A 21697-nucleotide genomic window follows, 5' to 3' on the forward strand; every position below is an offset into this window, starting at 1 on the left:
ATTGCTCAGAATTGCACGTCAAGTTTTGCAGAGAACTTGAATAGAAACAGCTGCAAGATCCACTGATGCCAACGACGTGAATTCGTAGAGAAATACCATAGAAAGCAGCTAGCCCACCAACCTAGACAGAAAACCAAACAATGATTAGTTATGTAGAGGCCGAAGTAGTTAATAAATGCTTTTCTTCAAACATGAAATCTAGATAGATAGCTATAGCGTTCCGCCAGCCGACAATCCAATTACTAATCTAGGCTTTAGGGCGCTCACACGTAAGAGGCGTCGTAAGCGAGACTAATACGTACGCGGTTCACTCGCAAACTATACTCACTGACAAAGCAGACTGGACTTACGTTGCGACGAGCTACTCAAATAAATGGCACTCGGTGGCACATGTGACCTTTACATATCAATGTAATTTAATTAGTAGACGAAAATACCTTCAATCTTCAACGTAGCTAAAAACGTTGCATTGGAAACCGCTCTAGAATTAACAGGATAGGCTTATGACTTGACGTTCAAGCTGCCTCAAACTGCTACAATAGATTTTTAAAATGATAATAAAAGCTGACATAAGAAACTATTTTAGGTAACAGAACTACCCCTCACGCCAAGACGGACCAACCTTACTAAGACTTCTGAGCGAAGATGGTTTACACGTAAGCTCTCCAGACAGTAATTGTCTAGACAGTGAGTCGAACGCTCACAATGTTTCGGTGCTGATTTTGTACATAAAGGCTTCTGCATCTTCTTTACCTTCTTCAAAGTCACCCTCCTGATCAGTAGTAGCATCTTGGTATTGCTGGTATTCAGACACAAGATCATTCATGTTTGATTCAGCCTGAACAAAATAACACCATACATATTACAATCACATCACATTCGAATTCATACCTAAAACCTTTGGTAGTCATACTTCAGTAAACTCCATCTCATCCATTCCCTCTCCAGTGTACCAATGCAGGAAGACCATGCACGTGAACTGTTGAGGGACGAGAAATGTGAAGTATATTGTCCACAAGGAAGTTAAGGTTAGAACTTGCCTGGTCCCTGTGATTAGAACTGGTGCCTGTGAGACCAGAAGGTGTTAACTTGTTGGGCATACCACTCGGCAACGAATCTTTTGTTAAAGACTTTTGTGCAAAGTCAGTTGAACAAGCTCAAACTTTGCTGCCCACATTGCCTTTGATTCAAGACACTCAATGAGCTAATTTACTTCTACGATTATGTGCTGTGCCAATGGTAACACACTTATTACGTTTTGTGTCTCCAAAATTGGCATCGTCTATGGCAATTTGTTACAGAAACACCTTTGAAAGCATTATTGGTCGACATTAACAAATAGACAATACCAACAGGTGACTTTAGCCATTAAACATGGTGACTTTGGTTTGTCATTGGTTAGAGAGGCCAGACCATCAGTGCATTGATCGTTGGTGCTTGGGCAAACACACTGAGCAATTTACCGGCTAGAGAAGAAAGGCTGGACAACATCTGTAAGGCTCTCAGGAATGACTTTGAGATTGGCAACATGTCCATCACACATGATCTAAAGAATAGATTGGACGATCTTCACACATATAGCATGGTAAAGATATTACCATCGTTGAAAGATCTTACTGAGAATTCAAACCATTTACAGTCCAGGCTACAAACTGTCAAGAGAGACAAGCTATTCCAGAAATACCTAATATCATGTTCCACTAAAGAAGAAGATCATGCAAGGCTCATTAGTAGTGGTGGCCCTATGGCTGGGAAGAAGCTTGAAGCTATTCTATGTTTGCAAAAAAATTACCCTTTCCGATGCCTAATTTTGTATTGCAGCATTCATACGTCTTGAGTGTCCCTTCCCCAGCTGAGTAATATCAAAAATGCGTCACTGTAAGAAAGTTGTTGATGACAAGGGTTACCTTCTTTTGACGTGCAAATTTGTGGGTGGACCCATAAGACGTCACAATCACTTTCTGGATAGGTCTTATGATAAGCTACGATCTGTTGATTATCGCTGCAGGAAAGAACTTGCATCTCAGTTTGAGGGGAAGCAACACCCTGACATAGCAGTATACAACTACCGTGACGGCAAAAAGTTGCTACTGGACACTACAATTACCCATCCCTGGTCCAAGACAAATCTAACAGGCAGCAGCAAGAAAGCTGGATTTGTAAAAGAGAAAGAGAAGGATGACAAATAGTCATTGAAGGCGAACAACTCTGGACACATGTTCCGGCCTATAGCCATAAAGGTTTTTGGAAGATGGGGAGAACAAGCTGAGGAGATGTAAAGGAAGTATCATTGTTGACAGCACCTGTGCTTAACATGGTCTGTAACCAATTCAAGAGAACCTGAGCAATGCAGATGGCGATATGTCTGCAGAAGGAGAACTCTGACATAATTAGTGACAAAATTATCAGCATTGTCGGGACAACTAAGCCAGCTAACATGCCAACTTCTCGGTTTTTTGGATTTGAATGTCATTAGAACTGTCTGACAGGCTACTACAGCCTGGAACTCTGTATTGTAGTTAGATTTTGCTGTGATGGGAAGTGCTTTTGACATGAATAAAATGAATGAGTGAACTGGAAACCTTGAAGACAGTCACATCCTTCTGCTTCTTTCCTCACCACATCAAGTACTGAGTCAACAAGTTCAGCTTCCTCTTCTAAAACGTTATACATCGAAGACAAATAGTCGGGCCAAAAAATCTGTCCAAGCTATGGTGCATTGAGCGTCCATTCAATTATCAATTTAAATTAAAAAATAAAATTGAATATAACATTAAAATTTGTATGGGACGGGACATCTACATGAGGGTTGTGGCACAGGTGTACGACTAGCACAGTGCACCTGCACTTGCGCTAAGCACTAAGCTGATTAGCTATTTTAGCACAAATTGCTCAACACAATGAGTACACAAAAGTGATAATTAAACTGTACTACCAGATCGATACTCAGTGTTTAATGCTGTATTTAAATTTAAATTTTCAATTTGAATTGAAAATTGAATGGACGTTCTATACAAGAATACAACTTGCCATGTCTCGTGCAACAAATCTAGGACTTACACTATGCTGTCATCACGTGCGCAACACTGTCTATTCAATGTAGTAGTTAGTTTAATTATTAAGAAGATACTGGATCCACAAGGCTCATCAATGATGAAACCATAATTATGTGATACATTGGCTATCAAAGCTTTCTGCATTTACAGAATAAAGCTAAATGTTTTCGCGGAATGCTAGACTGCCATGGGAACCGCCTACTACAGCTATAAAGCAAATACCAAATATACAGTGACCGAAAAAAGGCAGAAGAGGAAGGAACTTACAACATCGAAAATCGTATGAAGAAGACCTGAAACAAACTGCTGTGGTGATGTCCCATGCTGCCCACCTAAGAAATGCAGGAAAAGGTCTGTATACTATGCGTTCACGATATGGGCTGCGAGTGTTAGAGATATATACGCCCATCGATCGAATCCTTAGACCTTGATGTTTCAGTTATATATCCCATTATCTATCAACTTATTCCTACAGAATGGCAGAAGTTACCACCAGCACAGGCATTGCACTCAAGTTCTGATCAGCACGTATACCAACAAATGTGTTTGATGAAAGACTCACTCCACGTTCAATGACACCAACTTTCCTTTTAATGGTACAGCCAATTAAATAAGTAATATATTTCTACTCATGGCAGTACTTTGTAGTCTTACCTAATAAAGAGTGCTATATCACCTCAATAGTATATCATAATAGAGTACTTTGATTGCAACTCTGGTATTGATCTCTGGGTGTCGTCATAACACAATGTAAAAACTGTTGTTAGTCTACAGCAAACAGGGATGTAATGTGGTTTAGTCGTCTGCATTCACAGATGCGTCTCATTCCAGGCATTTCGCCAATATCTTCTCTCTTTTTGGTCACCTGCTGCAATCTTGCGACATCATCTGTCAACAAGCAACTTTATCTGCCCTGAGATAGCAAAATCCGCCATCGCAACCAAAAGGTATATATGCTGCAATTACCAATCACCAAAATGGCGGCTGATATGCAAATCTAAAGGAATGCCTTGCGTTACACTTACTGACGTGGTTTCCTGTCAGTGGACATTGTAATGCATCCAAACAGCCTGCATGTCCATCTACAGTACCCAATAGCCATTTATTCAGGATCTTTCATATTCTACTCTGAGTTTCAACATATTTTTCTCTAGTTGCCCATTCATTAATATTTAGATCTTGCACCTATCACTCATCTTAGTTTGAAATTTATCAAAGCATGTCCCGATACTAAACTCTAACACTTAGGCCAACAAAATTGTGCATGAGCAGTTCTAGTCAATGATCAAACAGCAATCTAGAAACTCATAATGTAACACGTAAGCAGTAATCAAGCTTGCTTTTGAGCACCATGTCACAAATGCAACACTGTCAAGTCTCCAGAAGGTATCAAGTCACAGCAGACAGACAGGCAATTGAGCATTTTATGTATTTTGTGAGCTACAATAAATTAAGTTCACCAATGGCAGATTTCAAAAAAGTCTAGCTACTGTATTATTAGTCACGCTGCCCTACTTTCCATTCTTTCAAGATGAAATCCAATTCCTTGTTTGATCAATCACAAGTTTAATTAACAAGTGCGGCACTGCCCAATTAAGTTAGGCTTTCCACCACAAACTGCACAACCAATAATCAAAGATCTGACAGCAATAGTTCAGTATATACACTTTTATACCAGAACTATCAGCATTGCATTACATTTAGTGAGCTTGATTCTCAGTATAAAATCATACCATAAAATGAAATATTGGCGGAAATTTACTTTGGCGGATTGGCAGATTTTCAGCGAGCGCCAATACAAAATCCGCCATTAATTTGGCCACCAGGTATGATGACGTCATCACCCACGTGGATCAGATATCTATAATGGCGATGTGGCAGTACCTCACGCAGATGAGGTGATATGATGGTAACCACTGCTTGTCGTCTGTTGTGGTAAGTATCTTGCCTAGCAGGGAGGTTACACAGAAAATGAGGTCATGAAGGTACAGTACTGATAAACTTCGAGCACAAGCAGCCTGCAGGAGGAGTCATGTGGGTGACGTTCTTTGCTCTGACACAACAATTCTTCATCAATACAGTAGTTGTATGGAGACCAGTAAGTAAGCTAGGAAAATGTGATGGCTAGTCTCGTGAGCCAAGCCTCCGGCTCAAACACCTCCTCTCACGTGTGAGCAGGCGAACAGGAAGCGAGGACGCGCAGTGAGCATGGAGAAAGGCTTGGCTCATGAGGCGATGTGATGGCCATGAACGCAGCTGCCAATGGCAAACTCCTCCATCATGACGTGGCCACTATTGGGTGGGAAATATCATGTCCAACCGTCAAAATAAAATCCACCAATATTCTTTTTCCGTCAATTTCTTAATAGACCGCCAAAATAAATTCCCGCCAATGTTTCATCTTATACAGTAATCCAACTTTCCATTCCATTAGTTAGCTATCAACATCGAGTATTAAAATCTTTTTTAAATTTAAAAGTGCTGTCAACTTTACTCACTGAAAACTAGCTGACAACATCAATTCAAATCTCAATTGCTATTTATCAAGATATATACAATATACTTCTGTTACACATGTTGATTAATGATATAGATTTGAATAGAGACAACAAGCAAGACATAACTAAATTATACAATAAAACTATAAGCTATTGAAAAACTCACAGCTAAGTAATACAGAAGTCAGAGAGAACAGTAAATGCTAGTTCACTTGCATTTAAAGGCTTGTGGCACAACTCACTGTCAGAGAACCACTCCAAGGCTGTTCGAGATTTGACTGACTGAATAAAAGCATATCTCTCCTAAATTAGACATAAACCAAACTGCAGCGCTATCCTGCAAATCTGGAATTACAGGAAAGCTTACCTCTTCCAACTTATCATCACCCCAAACTGAAGGAGGCAGATGAGGGCTACTCACTAATGGATAGACTGTTTCAAGAAGTATACGTTTGAACATTTCTTTGAGACGTGCTGTATTCTTCTACAAATGAAAGACTTTGAGCAACTTCAGCAATATTCACAGCTGTTGCAAAACCTTGAATGAACGTCTAAGAACTTTAAGCTCTTCACTCCATCTTTCCTAACAAAGAAACAATAAAATAAAACGTTGCTTCATACATTCAATTCTAAGTAACTATTTCTTCGTTTTAGCAACTGCTGGTGCAATGTAAAAGGTAAACCTAAGCTTTCAAAACTATAATTTCGTAAACTCAATAAGCACTCACAAGAACAAAAAAAGAGAGAAAGAGACAGAAAAGAGCTTGCAACTTAGCCTACCCAGACGCAAGAAATAATAAACTTACTCTCAGTACATCCATGATATCAGGCTGATCAATAGCTTGAGAAAACACACTCAATACTGGACTGCAGATTGGACCTATCAAACCATTGAAAACTGTAAAATAATAAACACTTCATGGGGAGTCATTACTGGCATCCTGTTCATCCGTTCGATCCAACAGCAGCTCATCAGCCATAACTTGGCGATAGTATGAGATAAAAGGTATATAGTTGACAGACGTAATTAAGACATCAGGCAGCATACTAATGTAAAATGAATAGATTCATGAATCATCCATCAGTCACATACGCAAAATCTGCCATTGACTTACTTGCAAACGTCTATGACGTTCCGTCTTAAGTATTGTAACTTGACAAACAAACGAGGTGTTCTACTTGTTCGCAATAAGCTAGTAAACCTCTTACCAGAAGCTATTAATTAAGACAATAATGGTAATACCACACTTTTGTTCAAAAATGCAAGTACAAACGCTTAGTAGTCAGCGCTGGATCAACTTCAATTCCACTCTCGTATGGTGTACCGCCATTAACTTTGAGCTCCCGTGTCCTATAAAATACAAATAACACTAAAACTGCACTGATGGATGGAAACATGTCACTCCTTAGAGACTGTAACTGCGGACTGCTTGCTGACCAACAAGCATTCAAACACTTGGAGGCATGCAAATCTATTCTTACACAACCAGTCTGTCTCTTTTAGTGCTTGACATAATACAAACAACAAAGGAATACAGTAGCAAAAAGCTACTGTCTCCAACACTTTGCTATCCCATAATCTTATAATGTTTGAGGACTGTATTCAAATTTCATAAACCAAGATAGCATCTTGAATAAACTTTTAAAGTATCTCCAAAACAATGACAAAAATAGATATAATCAGAAGTAAACATAGAAGTGGTTTAGAGCTGAGGACTTTTCTTGCAGGTAATTAGCTGGCACACAAGACAGAATTCAGGCACCTTGGCATTCTTTTGGATTGCCATAACAGGGATGCTGTTATTGTGGAGGATCGTATGAAGAGATGTTTGGTGCAGCAAATGGCGTAGTGTCTAAGCTTGGTGGGTACTGTCATGGTGATGATGTGTGGATGAAGATAGTTGAAACCCAATTGTTTCCTATTTTGGCCTTTGGAAGTCTATGTGGTCTGTTGAACACCCAGTCATCAGAAGAATGGTGAATATCACTTTTAGAAAAGGTATCCGAAGAGATTTGGGCATGAGACAATACGACTCTGTGTGTGATCGACTGGGCAATGGGTTCAAGGAAGTGGCTGACAAGATTGATGTTGTAAAGCAGAAGTTTATGGAAAGAGCTATCAACTCCCCTAATGTTTAGTGATGACTTTAGCTAGAATTAAGTTGAGGAAATGTATGTGTTCTATTGTTTAGCTAATTTTGTGTGTGTGTGTATGTTTGTTGGCCCTTGAGGAACTACTCTAGAATGTGCTAGAGTGATAACAAATATAACATAACATAATGACTATACTGATCCAAGCAAAATATGTGAAAATGAGGGCTATCACTAGCAGATAAAGCAACTGTTCAAGCTACAGTAGAACATGCCAACATAAATGTGAAGAGTCCACATTTGGTTCCTTCAATGATACAGATTTTCAGCTTTTGCTCATGCAAAGGGCAGTATAATGAAAACAAACTAATATCGAGCACACTACCAACAAGATCTTAGCTTAAAAATTGCTTTGTCTAATTTAATGTGGCAATTGACAACCATCTAAAGCAAACTGACTTGCAATTGGATCTCATTTCAAATATTTTGCAAGCTTACTTGCTGATAACAGGTTTGCCGTCAGCTTCAAACAAAGGCAAAGTAGCCCACCCACAGCTTAGCTCTCCTTCCTCGTCTGTTTTCTAACACAAACATAAGATAAATAAGTCCATGCCAATACCAGCTGACATTAAAAGCACCTGTTGACGATAAGTGAAACACAATTCAAATAGTATGGCTGCAACAAAATTCATCTAATTTACAAAAGCACTACATAACAAGTATTCTAGAAAGAACATACTACTGTCAGTACTCATGTTATTAAACCTAACAACACAATCAGCATCGTATGCGGTCGAGGCAAATCCTTGCTGAACCTACAAACATAACAAAGGTCAGCATAGCTTAGATGAGTTTGGAATGATAAAACCTTGGGTTGAAACTTCCATGTCTTTGGCTCTTTCTCAATCCACACTGCCCGAACAGTATGAACGTTGCTGAGCACTTCTTGTTTATTAAAAAGAGCTACACGAATATGTCTGCTCAAAATTGTTAATCCTGCCATATAAAGCAAATATAGTTTGCAACACATTTTAGTCAACATTGCTAGAAATACCTTGAGTTACATTGGGAATGTTAGATGCTCCAAGAATAGAAATACCTCTTGTTACAGCAACAGGGCGAGAACGTAGCTATCAAGTAAAGTCAATACAATTCACTGCTTTAAGCTAATAATTTGGAACAATACTTTGCTTGCTGCAAAGTCCCAATGCAAATCTCTAAATGATAAGTGAGATTCACTGAGTTTGGGAACAAGCCATGATGATGTACAAGCTGAAGTACCTAACACACGAATGTGATAAACACCTGTCAGTGCTGTTGCAAAACATTACTTGTTACAAAATATTTTAAAATTATAGCACCTAATATAGAGTTTAATTAATAGCACTTCTAGGACAGACGACTCTGCAAATCATACAAGTTTCAGAAACTACGTGAACCAAACATCACATGAAGATCAAGGATTGGAGCCAAACTACATTAGCACAGTCAAATGTATGCTACACAACCATAGCCTTCTGTTCCAACTAACCACACATTCTCCAGTTAACTATTCAGTAAGCTGACAACTTTAGCATAAAATTCAAACTTGTATTATTGCAATAGAGATTTAATAAAAACGCAACAGGTCAGCCTAAAATATTATATTTGGCTACCATAAAAAGCCAGTCGGATCCTATACAATAAGAGTAGGTCATTAATGTACGTTAAAATTAATTCTGCATGTGTAGCATTAGATGTAGTAGTGCATTAATGGTTAGTGTTCCAAATCAAGACCACATCATATAAACCAGTCAATATCCAAAGGCACAATTCTGGTTTCAATTCAACACAGCCACTTAAAACTTAACATTCCAGTACAACATGCTTTGTCGTAAACCTTGTCTCAACCATTATCTGCTAGTACAATTTGCTAACCAAAACGATGTCCTTCTAATTGCTACTGATAGCTACACAGTTTCTCCCCAAATCAAATTGATGCACTCTTTTGAGTTTATGAATTGCAACGTTGCCCTTATTCATGCCCTTTGCAGTCATATACATTCAGCGTTTGCATATTGTAAATGCAGCTTTAGTCAATACATTACATTATCATTTATATTCTTCACAAGTCTACAAGTAGTTGAATTCAGACAGTGTCACACTATCAGCATCCAAGCCTTACTTAGTCTCAAAGCAGACCAAAATGTAACTATAATTCACCAACCCAAACAATACATCTGTTATTTCATAATTTGTGTACCTTCATGTTCATGAACGAGCTTGGCCAATGTGGATGACCTAAAGCCACTAGGAATAGCTCCCATCCCCAACAAAACATCAGCAAGACTTGGCTGATACAAATACAAGACAGATGCATAGATATGACTATCACTTGCTGACATAAAAATGATTTGCAGCTACACCTGTTTAATGATTGATTTCACCTTGTCCCATAATTCTCTTCCTCTACAAAGCACATCCACAATTGCTAAATGGTACAACTCAAATAAAATCAGTAAAGAACCTTGGTGATAGTGAGTGACCACCTGCAGTAACAATAACAATCCAACCATCAATCACTCAAACATATAGGGCATTCAATAACAGCATGCAGACTGAAATACAAACAAAAGAACAAACACCCACTGCAGAAACAAACAAACATAACTAAACAAATGCCGGTTTTCTTGATTTACATAATAGTCCTAAACACAAACAATAGCATGTAGTCATGCCATACTTACTGCAGCTTGCTGCACATTCCTGTTCAAATGGCTGTGCCTTATCAGTCCACGATCTTATCAAACACTTCTTTATTTACAATTTATAAAATTATTAGAATCACATAATGATATGCCTCAACTAGCATCCTTCTTTACCTTGTTTTGTCAAAACTGTTACACTTTCTCATCTATCTATTTATTACTGTTTGGATGGACAGCTTTCAAATAACTGAAAGCAAATTTTCCTACAGTCTGAAAACAGTAGACAAATAGGACTTATGGCATTCTTTTTTCCATTGGTTGCCTAATTAACTACAATTATCTCTTTTATCTTTGCCAGCTGCATGCTAATAATATCTTGACTCCACTGTAGTAAACATTGACAAACCAGAGTATGACTGGAACATCTCATATCACCACATACAACCGTGTACACACAGTCTGATGTATTAGCAACTCAAGATTTTAGTTCCTCATGATGCTAATGCACATCTCATATCACAAACAATTAGTCTTCCCTTAAATTAAACATTTTACAGAGCAGTTTAAGCTGTTCCTCCTCTATTTCGTGAACAAAGAGATAATTTCCTGTGTCAACAGACAATACCTAACAGTCACTACAAACATGGTAACTGAATTGAATGGACTGCCTAAGCTGCAACAAAAAGCATTGCCACCTTATTTCCCTATTCTATGCAATTTTAATTAAAAATTGCATGCCAGTTCTGCTGCTATTGAGATAAATTTAGCTTGAACCACATGGCCATTCAGGTCATACAGCAAATCAGACTAGGAAGATCATCCAACAGAATTAATTGGCTCATGCAATTACAATGCTATAGTTAAAGCATCGTCATCATCATCATTATCATCATGCAGTCAGTTGACGCAACTATGGCTGTTCTTGGTTTTGCCACGGTTTGATAAGCTTTCTCCATACTGTTGAGTTTTTTGTTTGAGTTTGCCATCTGCTATGATCAATTCCTTTCCACGTCATATCCCTTTTAGGCAGGAGCTGTTGTCACAGTTGCTGCTGACTCTCTCTTCTGTTCCTGGTTTGCTCAGCTGTAATGAAAGGACAAGACAATAGGGTCTGTCTACATCTTTTTAGAAAAAATACCAACACTCATCCAGCATACAAAGTTTTAGAGTTGCGGATAGCAGCAGAGTTAAAAGAATATCCCAAATCAAGTTGAAGGCAACATTTTGCTGAATGTGAAATAATATCCTTCATGATATACCATGTATGCTTGGTGTAAGAGGATGTAGTCTGCCTGCAGCAGAGCACAAGAACTGTACAACATCAGAAGCTCATACAACATACCAGCTACAGCAGTCACAAGTACTGCTTTCTTTACGCAATTTCTGCACTTTCCAAAAAGAACTTCCTGTTTACAGATGGATCTAAATGACAGCACAGTATGGTCCTACATTATCTCCAAGTTGAAATTAAATAAAAATTTAATTTGGGAGGATGCTTCTTTGTATTCGATCCAAACAGTGTGAATTAAAACATTGCACAAATAAAACATTACACTTAGTCAATAGTGTATTACTTATCTGCTCCATAACATAGTCAATAGATCCCAGATAAAGTTTTAATATTGTACAATACTAATTTGGCGTCAACCCACACTCCCAGTTGCAGAAACTATTGTTTTGAAAAGACAATTAATAGTGGGCAGCACCTAAGCTAGTGGCTTTTAAAGTCAAAATTCTGGACCAATAATAATCAGTGTTCTCCCCAAGATCTTTGGCAGAACGAGTCGCTCTGCCTTATTCTAAGCAATCACGCTTTTAGGTAAAGCAGATCATCCAGATGACAAAACTTGACGATCTCAAAGTACGTTTATTAATTAATTAACTAAGACAGTGGGTAGAATCTATTGTGCGGAACACTAAAACACTTTACACCCACACATGCAACCCTTAACCGCGCTTTCGCAGCTGGTGTTCACGTGCAAGTAGGTATACATGTCAGCGAAGTGCATGTGTCATGTCGGTGTTGCAGAGAACTATTGAGTCTTTCTTCACGAGCAACGCTGTCGAAGATAAGAACACCTGCATTGTTGAAAGAAAACAAGCGGCAACAAATGAAGCTCCTAGCAGATCTTCCAAGCACAAGACAACTGGAGTAGATCGCCAGTGGCTAAATGATTTCCCATATGGCTTCTAGTTAGTAAGGCAGAAAACGAGACACAGTCATTGCTGTGCTCTCTTTGTCAAAGACACAATCTACGCCTAAAAGATGTGCACTAAGAAAATCTATTTGAATTGATATCCCATGTAAAACGCTCACTCGCCTAAGTCTACTAGAGCATGAAAGAATCAAGTGCCATGAATCAGCTGTCTCTAAACAAGCAACCCGCACACTGTCAGGCAAGGACGGCGGAATTTCTAGAGCTTGACACAGTTGAGCCTCATTGATCTGTAAAATATAGTTTTAACTGCCATTGGGTGTGGCATTGGGATAACGGCCACTCCACAGAGTATCCCACTCTGCCTTTTAAGATTTCTGGGGAGAACACTGTATGGCCAAAAGATGATTACATAAACATGATGTCCAAGCTGATAAAATAAGAAAAACTGTTGCACTTTACTACGGTTCCTGATAACATACTGTCCATTGCTGCAATCAACATTTGCCACACCAAAAGGCCAAATTACTCTCTAACCTAGAAGAGGAATCTGTCCTAAACGCACACCTAGTTTGGCTGTATTGCACAAACCTATACCTGGTATCAAGATACCTTAACTTCATCAGCATTTACGAACATGTGTACAATGCATAAATTTCAGTTTAGTAAAACAAAACAATTAAAAATGCATTGATTTAGAACTGATCAGACCTCTGACCAAACTTAACAACAACAATAACCAGACAGCCTTACTTCTATTGCCTGCAATTGGTGCCACTGATATCTCCTGCTGACGCTCTACTACCTGCAGAACATATGATACCCCTCTCTATGCTCATGCTCCAGACATTAGAAGAGAAATCAACTACACCCACTTTCAAGTAGTTGCTAGGAACAAGGCCTTGCTGTCCATCACTGTTCTCTGCCACCCACCAACCATCCTCACGACTGAAAGAAACACAATAATAAAACAATCTGCAAAAAGACCTTTCAAAAGAAACATACCCCCTATCAATAATATAAACACATTCTCCTTTTCTGAAACTAAGATCGTCATCTTCCTCCCCAACAAAATCAGCCAAACATTTAGCTTGAGTAAACTTAGAAATGAAAGTAACAATTACACACTTAAAGTGTCAAACGTAATGTTATTATTATTTACCTCCGTGTCGCCTATTGTAGAGTCAATGTCAGCCTTTTGAAAGGCAGGTGTACCTTCATCATCTTCTTCGGAACTTTGTTCTTCAAATACACTTCCTTCTTCAACTATTGAGTTGCTGTAAAATGATAACTAACATTGAACTAGGCCATCCAGGTATCTCTTTACATAAGCAGTTACATACTCTTCATTGCCATCATCATCATTGTCACCATCATCACCATCATCATCATCATCATCATCATCATCATCCTCATCATCATCATCATCATCATCATCATCACCATCTTCAACTTGTGTGGCTACAACTGTAGCACCAGCAGTTTGCTTCTGCATCTTGTGCTCTCTGTTTGCCATAAAACAAACATTATCATAAAATATGTATTATAAACTACATATTTACGTATTGACTGTGACAATTTCAGAACCAGTGCAATTAACTAACAATAAGAAATCCAAATTGTTGTACATTTAGAATCCTTCAATGCACTTGGCAGCGAATATGTTTCTAATATGCCGGCTGACACAATGTACAAGCTACATCTTAATGTGGTGCCTAGACCTTTTGAATCTCCAAGCAAAATTTCAGTAGAAGTTGAAAGGTGACACTTCCCTAATATACCACTTCCTACTCCATAACTTCTTTGAGGAAAAAGCACGAACAACCAAAGAACAACTCATTCACAACATGTGACTCTTAACAGCCTCTATGAACATTTAATGGGTACATTCAACTAAATAACTATATAATGATGATACTTAAATTAACAAAAACATGCAAATATTACTATTAATTTTCAGCATAGAAATTTTGTTTTGAAGCAAAGAAAGTGCATAACTTTAAATATTCGGTAAAGGTTTTGGCACTAAATAAGTCACACCTGTGGACCTTACATCAAGAATATTAGTTTTACATTGTGATTATCCTAGAACATCACAGCGTGAACAACATTCATCTAAATCATTAATTCGAATTATTATGCAAAAAAGCATAATGTCAACCTATTCCAACATCATTTAGTGTCTAATCAATGTTTACACCTAGAGTATAGCAAGCCCTTGTTAAGAGAATAGAGCTACTATTAATGAAAGCCAATAAAACGACCACTATACCCTCCACCCGGAAATCCGGGCCTCGGGTAATAATAAGTTCAGCTTTTCAGACCACACAGATATATACAGAAACATACACAACTTCAGCAAGTCCAACTGGCAGACACGGTTGTAATAGCTTTGTAATTTTAGATGAGCTTTCAAGCGTCAGCATGTGCTTTCATCACCATTTGACTGTAGAACAAAAGTGCAAATAAAAGTATTTCCATGTTTGTTACTAGCCTATGCTACTCTTGAATATCCATCTTGCACCAAGAGTACAATGACAGGCTCTACTCAAGCAGTTTTGCTTAAATAATGCTGCAGTTGTAGACAGAGTCAAATCATGCCCACTGCAATTTTTGAAGCATGTGTTGCAGAATCAAACATATTATAATCTAGCCAAGGCTGGCAACACGCTCTTAAAGAGACCAGTTTTTATGGCATTTGTAGCAAGAAGCATTCATAATGAGTCTGCCTTCGACTGCTATAGTTTGGCCATATCAAACTATAAAAACCAATATTCAATCAGTATCAAGACTATCCTCTGATCACAACAATAGAACACAGCAATGCAACTCAATGCTTTGTAGAGACTGTAAGAAATTCTATCTACACAACCACATACCTCTTGCCAATCCCTTCCAGAAAACAAAATTGCATAAAGGAAAAAGTTAACCTTGCAAATTTCACTGTTAGAAGTGTGTTTTGTCATTTTCAACACAATTTAGAATAAAAGTATACAGGTATTCTTAAAGCAGTATCTTTAGGTAAAGCAGTTACCTTGTAAATAGCTCGTTCTCTTATTGATCACACATATACTATAGTGTTATAAATTCTTTCACAACATTTCCAATCATCAACCTACCCTTCCACAGCTGTGAAAGGATATATCACTCAAGAAAAGTCTGAAAACATAGCTCAAAGTAAACAAGTAAATCTAAACATTGCTTTCAAGTCACTCATAGTAGAATTCCCTGGCAAACAGAAAAAGACTGCAGACTCCAGCAAAAGTTTCCATAGTAAAAAGCAAAATTTGTGAAGAGTAAATTAAGATGTACAGGTTAAGACAACGTTCAAAATTACAGGCCTGTAGATACCAACATCTCTGCATCTATTAACTAAACAGAAAATGTTGATCCATGTTAAATCACAAAATTTACAAAATAAACATGCTACAGAAAAAGCAAATTTCAAAGGATATAGAACTTAGAGCTTGCAAAAAGACTGCAGCAACACTTATAATGGTCTACAAAGACCCACATCTCAGGGCCGTAGCTGGCAGTTTGGAAGTGGTCCGGTTGAAAATTAACAAGCAGGCACAGACGTGTATGCACAAACAGACATTACATAGTACGTAGTGACAGAATGCAACGTCTTTTGAGCATCATCAACGTCGTAGTAAAAAGGCGACTAAGTATCAAAACATGCATTTGGTCTGTGCAGAGTACGATGCAGTACAGGGAAAATTCCTAGACTCCCAGAAGAGTCATTAGAAAGAGATGACAGCTAGAAGCAACACCATCTGGTTCCACTTACTATCTACTATACTAAAACCAGAGTGAAAGGTCTACGAGCTGTATACGTTTGATCTGCGGAGCTGCAGGCACTTGATATGAAGATGTCTTGGAGTAATTAAATAAAAACTTATTTAATCAGCTATGCCCTATTTTGGAAGTTGTCGAGAATGGTCTGTTGGTGAAAGTACAAATATTGAAAAGTGGTTCAGTTTCATCAGACCAATGACTACGTCCCTGCATTTACATTTCTCTGTGTAAGAGAATAAGACTAGCTAGTCAATTTAAAATACTGCTGCAGAGAATTCCTATAAAATGACAGCTAAGCAGTCCCATTTCCATTAAAAATCTTTGTTAAAATACTTAAAAAATACATTTTGCTACTCAATTCCATGTAATACTTGAACCCTTGAATACTTTACATTACATTTAATTTACACAATATCAATTAACACACACTGCACATGAAATATATTGCAAAACATGCAAAGTGCACCAAGTACTAATGATGTATGAGCCATTCAGTAAACAAGCCCAAATGCCTCACTGGAAATATGACTGTTCAACAGCATCACGGTGTAACTTTGACGAAACTTCATTGATCACTTTCTGCAATAAAAAATACTTTAGCGACAGCATGCCAAACATGACCAAAAGTTTGCATTTTTAGGTATAAGCAACTAGCATGTTAACAGAAGAGAATTATATATAACATGTTACTGAAATCTACTAATTGATGATCCTCCAAAGTAATGACATGTCTACTACAAATATCCTTTACAATTAATGAAAAACTCCAACAGCAAAGAAAATCTAACAGAGACTACAAAATGTGCATGAAAAGACCAATTCATTAGCTACAGATGCAATGGAAAAGTACTCAAGCGCCTAACCCTCAGTGCTGATTATGTAAATACTGTGTACATGCACAACATTACGTCGTAAACATGTCATGTGATTCAAGACAACAAGATGTTGGAAGCAAAGCACTTCGCTCCATTGTTTCTTTGTTGTTAAAGCATCAAGATCACATTCATCAAAATTCCAAACTGCGTGCTTCCATTATTTTAGTACAACATACTGCTGTAATGTTTGATTTCTTCTCACGATGACTTTCACCTAAGGTTACCTTGTGTTAATTACTGATTAGATATTACATCCCGTTAATTAATACCAAACTCAAAAAATGCTCCAGTAGAGGTATTCTCTAAAACAAAAAGATCTCTGGTCCAAGCCTACACACTTTAGTATTTCTGCTGCCCTTTGTTCCTAGGCAATGATAGTTTATAAAACACGTGGTCTTGGCTTATTGTCTAATCTGAAACCAAAGAATAGAAACTTTTCCTGATGGACGACATTACTTTCAGTGTACACTGAGTGTAGTGGTATTCTAAGTACACATGAGACTAACCTACTTGTGTAAGTACTTGCCTATCAAAGATATCTAAATAGAACTATCTATGTTAATTGGTGTGACAATGCTATAAACTAGCAGCCTTTTAAATGTACCTTAAATATGCAAACCTCGAGTGATGTTACCTTTCATACTCACTATTAAACTCAGTGGGTGCAACATCATGGTGATACATGTAGTTAAATCTTACAAATTTGTGCATATGTAAAATTCTCTAGGTGAACAAACTTGTTGGCATGTTGTTGTTTGTGCAATGTCCAACAAAACGTAATTTCCTCTGTAAATGCTATCTATACGTTGTAAATTGAAAGCTTTAGCGACGAGGCACGTGTACAAGGCACGATCACACATCACATGTGCACATGTGCACACACACACACACACACACACACACACACACACACATGCTATGCCTGTCATGTCAGTATTCCAATAACACCCCTATCCCTAGAACACACACACACACACACACACACACACACACACACACACACACACACACACACACACACACACACACACACACACACACACACACACACAGGCAGAGTATTAGAACCCTTCCTAGCATGTGCCCCAACAGTTATAATACAATTGTGTAAAACTTCTATTGAAACAATCATAATAGGAAGTACAAAACACTTACCTGCATTCTGTTTAGTTTGCGTATCTCTTGCTTTTTCCTATCATTAAAGTCTGCCAAAGGTACTGGTTCACTATCCTGTCAAAACGTGCATTATATTCAATACAAGCCACAAAACCAAATAGTTGTTGGCACTTTGTGTATTACCTGTGTTAATCTATAAACCTGTTGCAACTTCTCATTCACCATCTGATCATATTGAACACATCTACAAACATGTTCCAACTTTGTTCATTATATTACAACCAGGCAGTAGATTAGGTATATAAACATTATCTAGCCAATTACCAGTCATCAGATTATATTAATACTAGTTGTATGGTGCCCGTAGGTGGGGCCTCATGTTGGTGATCGATTGACATGTGGTAACAAAGTTTTCTGACTGTCTTGAAATGTCGCGCCCTAGCTAGACAATACGTATTTGTTGAAACCCTATCATGGAAGTAAACATGAAAATTTCCTAGTAACTTAGATTACGTATATCTAAGCCAGGAGCAAGTCTAATTCTAAGCCTGGTAGGTAGTCGTCGTTTCGTGATCGCGATCAAGAAAATCGAAATGTACAGTACAAGTATGCATTCAGTTCCCTTTGTAACAACAATGGTATGGTATTGACTGACATATAAATTGATATCGGCAAACACTGACTATCTATAGTGTTATACAGCACAGTGTAGTAAGAGATTGATCATACTGTAGTACAGAACATGTGAATAGTTGACTGTAGGTGGCATTGAGCTTGAAAGTGTTTCTTGGTTGTCAAGTACACACAATCCCTAGCTACAATACAAAAGGATGGGGCTACGGAACTTCATGAGGCTTTTTCGTCGCCATTTGGTCACTTGCATGAATCGTTCCTACACTGATCTGTAGTCGGACACAGAAACAATTTTTATTAATTAATTATTATTATTTGTTTATTGAAGTAGGAAACGTGGTCGTGGAAGGAAATATATATATATATATATATATATTCTGTTGTGCGAGCCGGATTAGAAGCCTCGCTAAGCTTGGCAATTAACAACTAAAATCAATATGCTCCTTCAAATTTTGTTGGGTCTGGTTACATCGTTAATTGTAAATATTTCATTCAAGAACCTACGTCATCTAATATCATACCTCCTCCAATATCTCAGTATTCATAGTATTCTACCATCTGATAATCAATCCCAACTCATTCAAGCCTTGCTCGATATACCGTTAGATGAATAACATTAGACTGCACATTATGTAGTAATATCTTTCCTCTTCCAATAATCGCAGACTGCCAGTTGTAGCTCAATCTAAGGCCACATAAACTTAATTACTAGATTCCCATCCCCACCTGTACTAACTTTTAAAGACTACATCAACACAATTTATTACTTAGTTTGGTCCCCTTACACTCACGAGGTCTAGAACTATAGCAAAGTAGCAAAAGACGGCGTTTGTCATCGATCATAACATTCGGATTGTCGAATGCTCAAGAAATGGTTTGAGTGCATTAGGGTCACCTTTGCTGTAGTGCCTGATGAGTTTAGAACCGCAATGATACTCTGCTCCCTTGATAGATAAAAATCCATAATAATAATTAATTAAATAAATTTGAATTTACCGCCCACCGCCTGCCACGGCGAGAACAGGAGGATGAGAATAGCTCATAATTTGTTTATATTGTTAGAATGTCACTATTAATGAAATTTAACCTGCGTCGAATGCCTTTCTCCTTTTCTGCATTGGTATCTAGCGTAGGCGCGGTAACTAAGAATTCTTCGTATTCCGTGCTCAAACGTTCGACCTAACAATCGACAAAGTTTATAACAAAAACAAAATAGTTTCATTCGATGTTACCTTGTTAACCAATTCGTCAACATCTATTCGAACTTGAGCAATTGGGCTCTGTTGATTTCGACGGGACATTTCAAGCTAAGCTCAAAGCCTACCCGGATAATCGTCACGCAACGTGACTCACTCAGTGTATGAAACGTCCATTCTCAAATTGAAAATTGAAAATTGATAATTGAATACAACATAAAATTTGATTTGACATTATATGAAATTTCTAGAATAGCTTGGAAAAAGAAACAGCACAAATTGCTATTGTAACGCCAATAATCGAATAATTTTTGCTCTAAAATAAAAATTGAAAATAGTAGGCTTCCGGTTGCGTAATGTCTAGGTGCCAGTATTTGCACACATTAGGTGCACTCTAGGTGACACGTAATTTGACAAACAAACCGCTTAATTAAATAACACGCTTATACAACAGCGGTAAATTAGTAACAAAGCGGTAACGATCTACAGAATTTTCTAGGGAAGTACACCTATAGCTAGCACAGTGCACCTGCACTTGCTCTATTAGCGCTATAAGCCAATCACAAAGCGCTATTCACGTGGTCCCGAATGTTCAATTTTCAATTGTAAACAAAAATGGTTTCTGATAAAGTGTATTCAATATTGAATTCTTGATTTTTTTATTTTATTTAAGAAATTGATTTAGCAGTTATTGCAGACCATTTTAGTTAATCTAATTTCCAAAACCAAATAAAATTGGGTAGACATTTCCTACACTGAGTCAAAGATCTAGATGCTCCCTAAGTCTCAGAATGTGTGGTGATAGTTGGATCATTTATGTGCACAAGCTAGATGACAGACATCAGCTGTTCCGGGCTTATCATTGCTTGCAAGACTCTATACTTACAGGAAATGACCGAAAGAAGCAAAAGTTGCAATCACTGGATTGGTTGCCAAGGCAACGATCCACCAAGGTATTGTGAAGTGCGACATCAACATAGACTTCTCCCTTGTCACTGCAGTCAACTGAAAAGGCCAAGACATTTTGAGCATGTCTAGCATGCTTTTGCTTACATGTTGTGTATGTGCTTGCGCTGATGACACTGCATGTTAGACTGCATTGTTATTAGAAGTGTATGTGAAGTTAGAAAAATTAATTACATGCAAATAAATTTTGGCTGGAAATATACTGGTTTATCCTAATACCAAGAACAAATTGTATTATTCCCATTAATATGCCAATGACTGGAAACTAAGTTTTCATCAATGTTTTTGTTGATCCCACACATGAAAAAACAATATGATTCCATTAATGGAATATAAAATAGCTACTGAGTACGCCTGTACAAACAATATAATACTTTTCTCTCGCACCCAAATACTGAGTTTGGGATCTACACCAAGTTATTAGAAAGTCCACATAGATAATGTTTAAAATCAATTAGCTGATTAGTCGCTCACACATTTCTCTATCTGGCTAACGATATGCATGTCAACTCTTTGTGGCATGCGGACTCTAATAAGCGCGAACGCTAAGTTTGACTACCTCATTCAACATCTACTGATTAGATCAGATCTTGTAGGTGATCATTACCAACAATTCCACTGACAG

At 37.8% G+C, this 21697-nt stretch overlaps 1 protein-coding gene across 1 annotated transcript; it reads right to left on the minus strand.

The window, feature by feature from the left end:
• Positions 1–5562: 5562 nt before the first annotated feature.
• LOC134185647 (nephrocystin-1-like) lies at positions 5563–20211 on the minus strand. The gene is made up of 26 exons (XM_062653484.1): positions 20143–20211; positions 19998–20089; positions 18461–18521; positions 18317–18391; positions 16804–16865; positions 13832–13993; positions 13651–13765; positions 13494–13588; positions 13364–13436; positions 13242–13293; positions 10152–10173; positions 10051–10093; positions 9888–9978; positions 8832–8926; positions 8700–8775; positions 8514–8641; positions 8385–8460; positions 8284–8321; positions 8144–8226; positions 6829–6905; positions 6670–6769; positions 6489–6601; positions 6361–6434; positions 6093–6137; positions 5922–6038; positions 5563–5857 (listed from the first exon to the last, which is right to left on the minus strand). Exons 1-26 carry the CDS (start codon positions 20209–20211, stop codon positions 5723–5725), a joined length of 2169 nt encoding a protein of 722 aa, XP_062509468.1. The 3' UTR covers positions 5563–5722.
• Between the last annotated feature and the right edge of the window lie 1486 nt (positions 20212–21697).

This window comes from Corticium candelabrum, chromosome 10 (assembly GCF_963422355.1).
Source record: "Corticium candelabrum chromosome 10, ooCorCand1.1, whole genome shotgun sequence".
NCBI lineage: Eukaryota > Metazoa > Porifera > Homoscleromorpha > Homosclerophorida > Plakinidae > Corticium > Corticium candelabrum.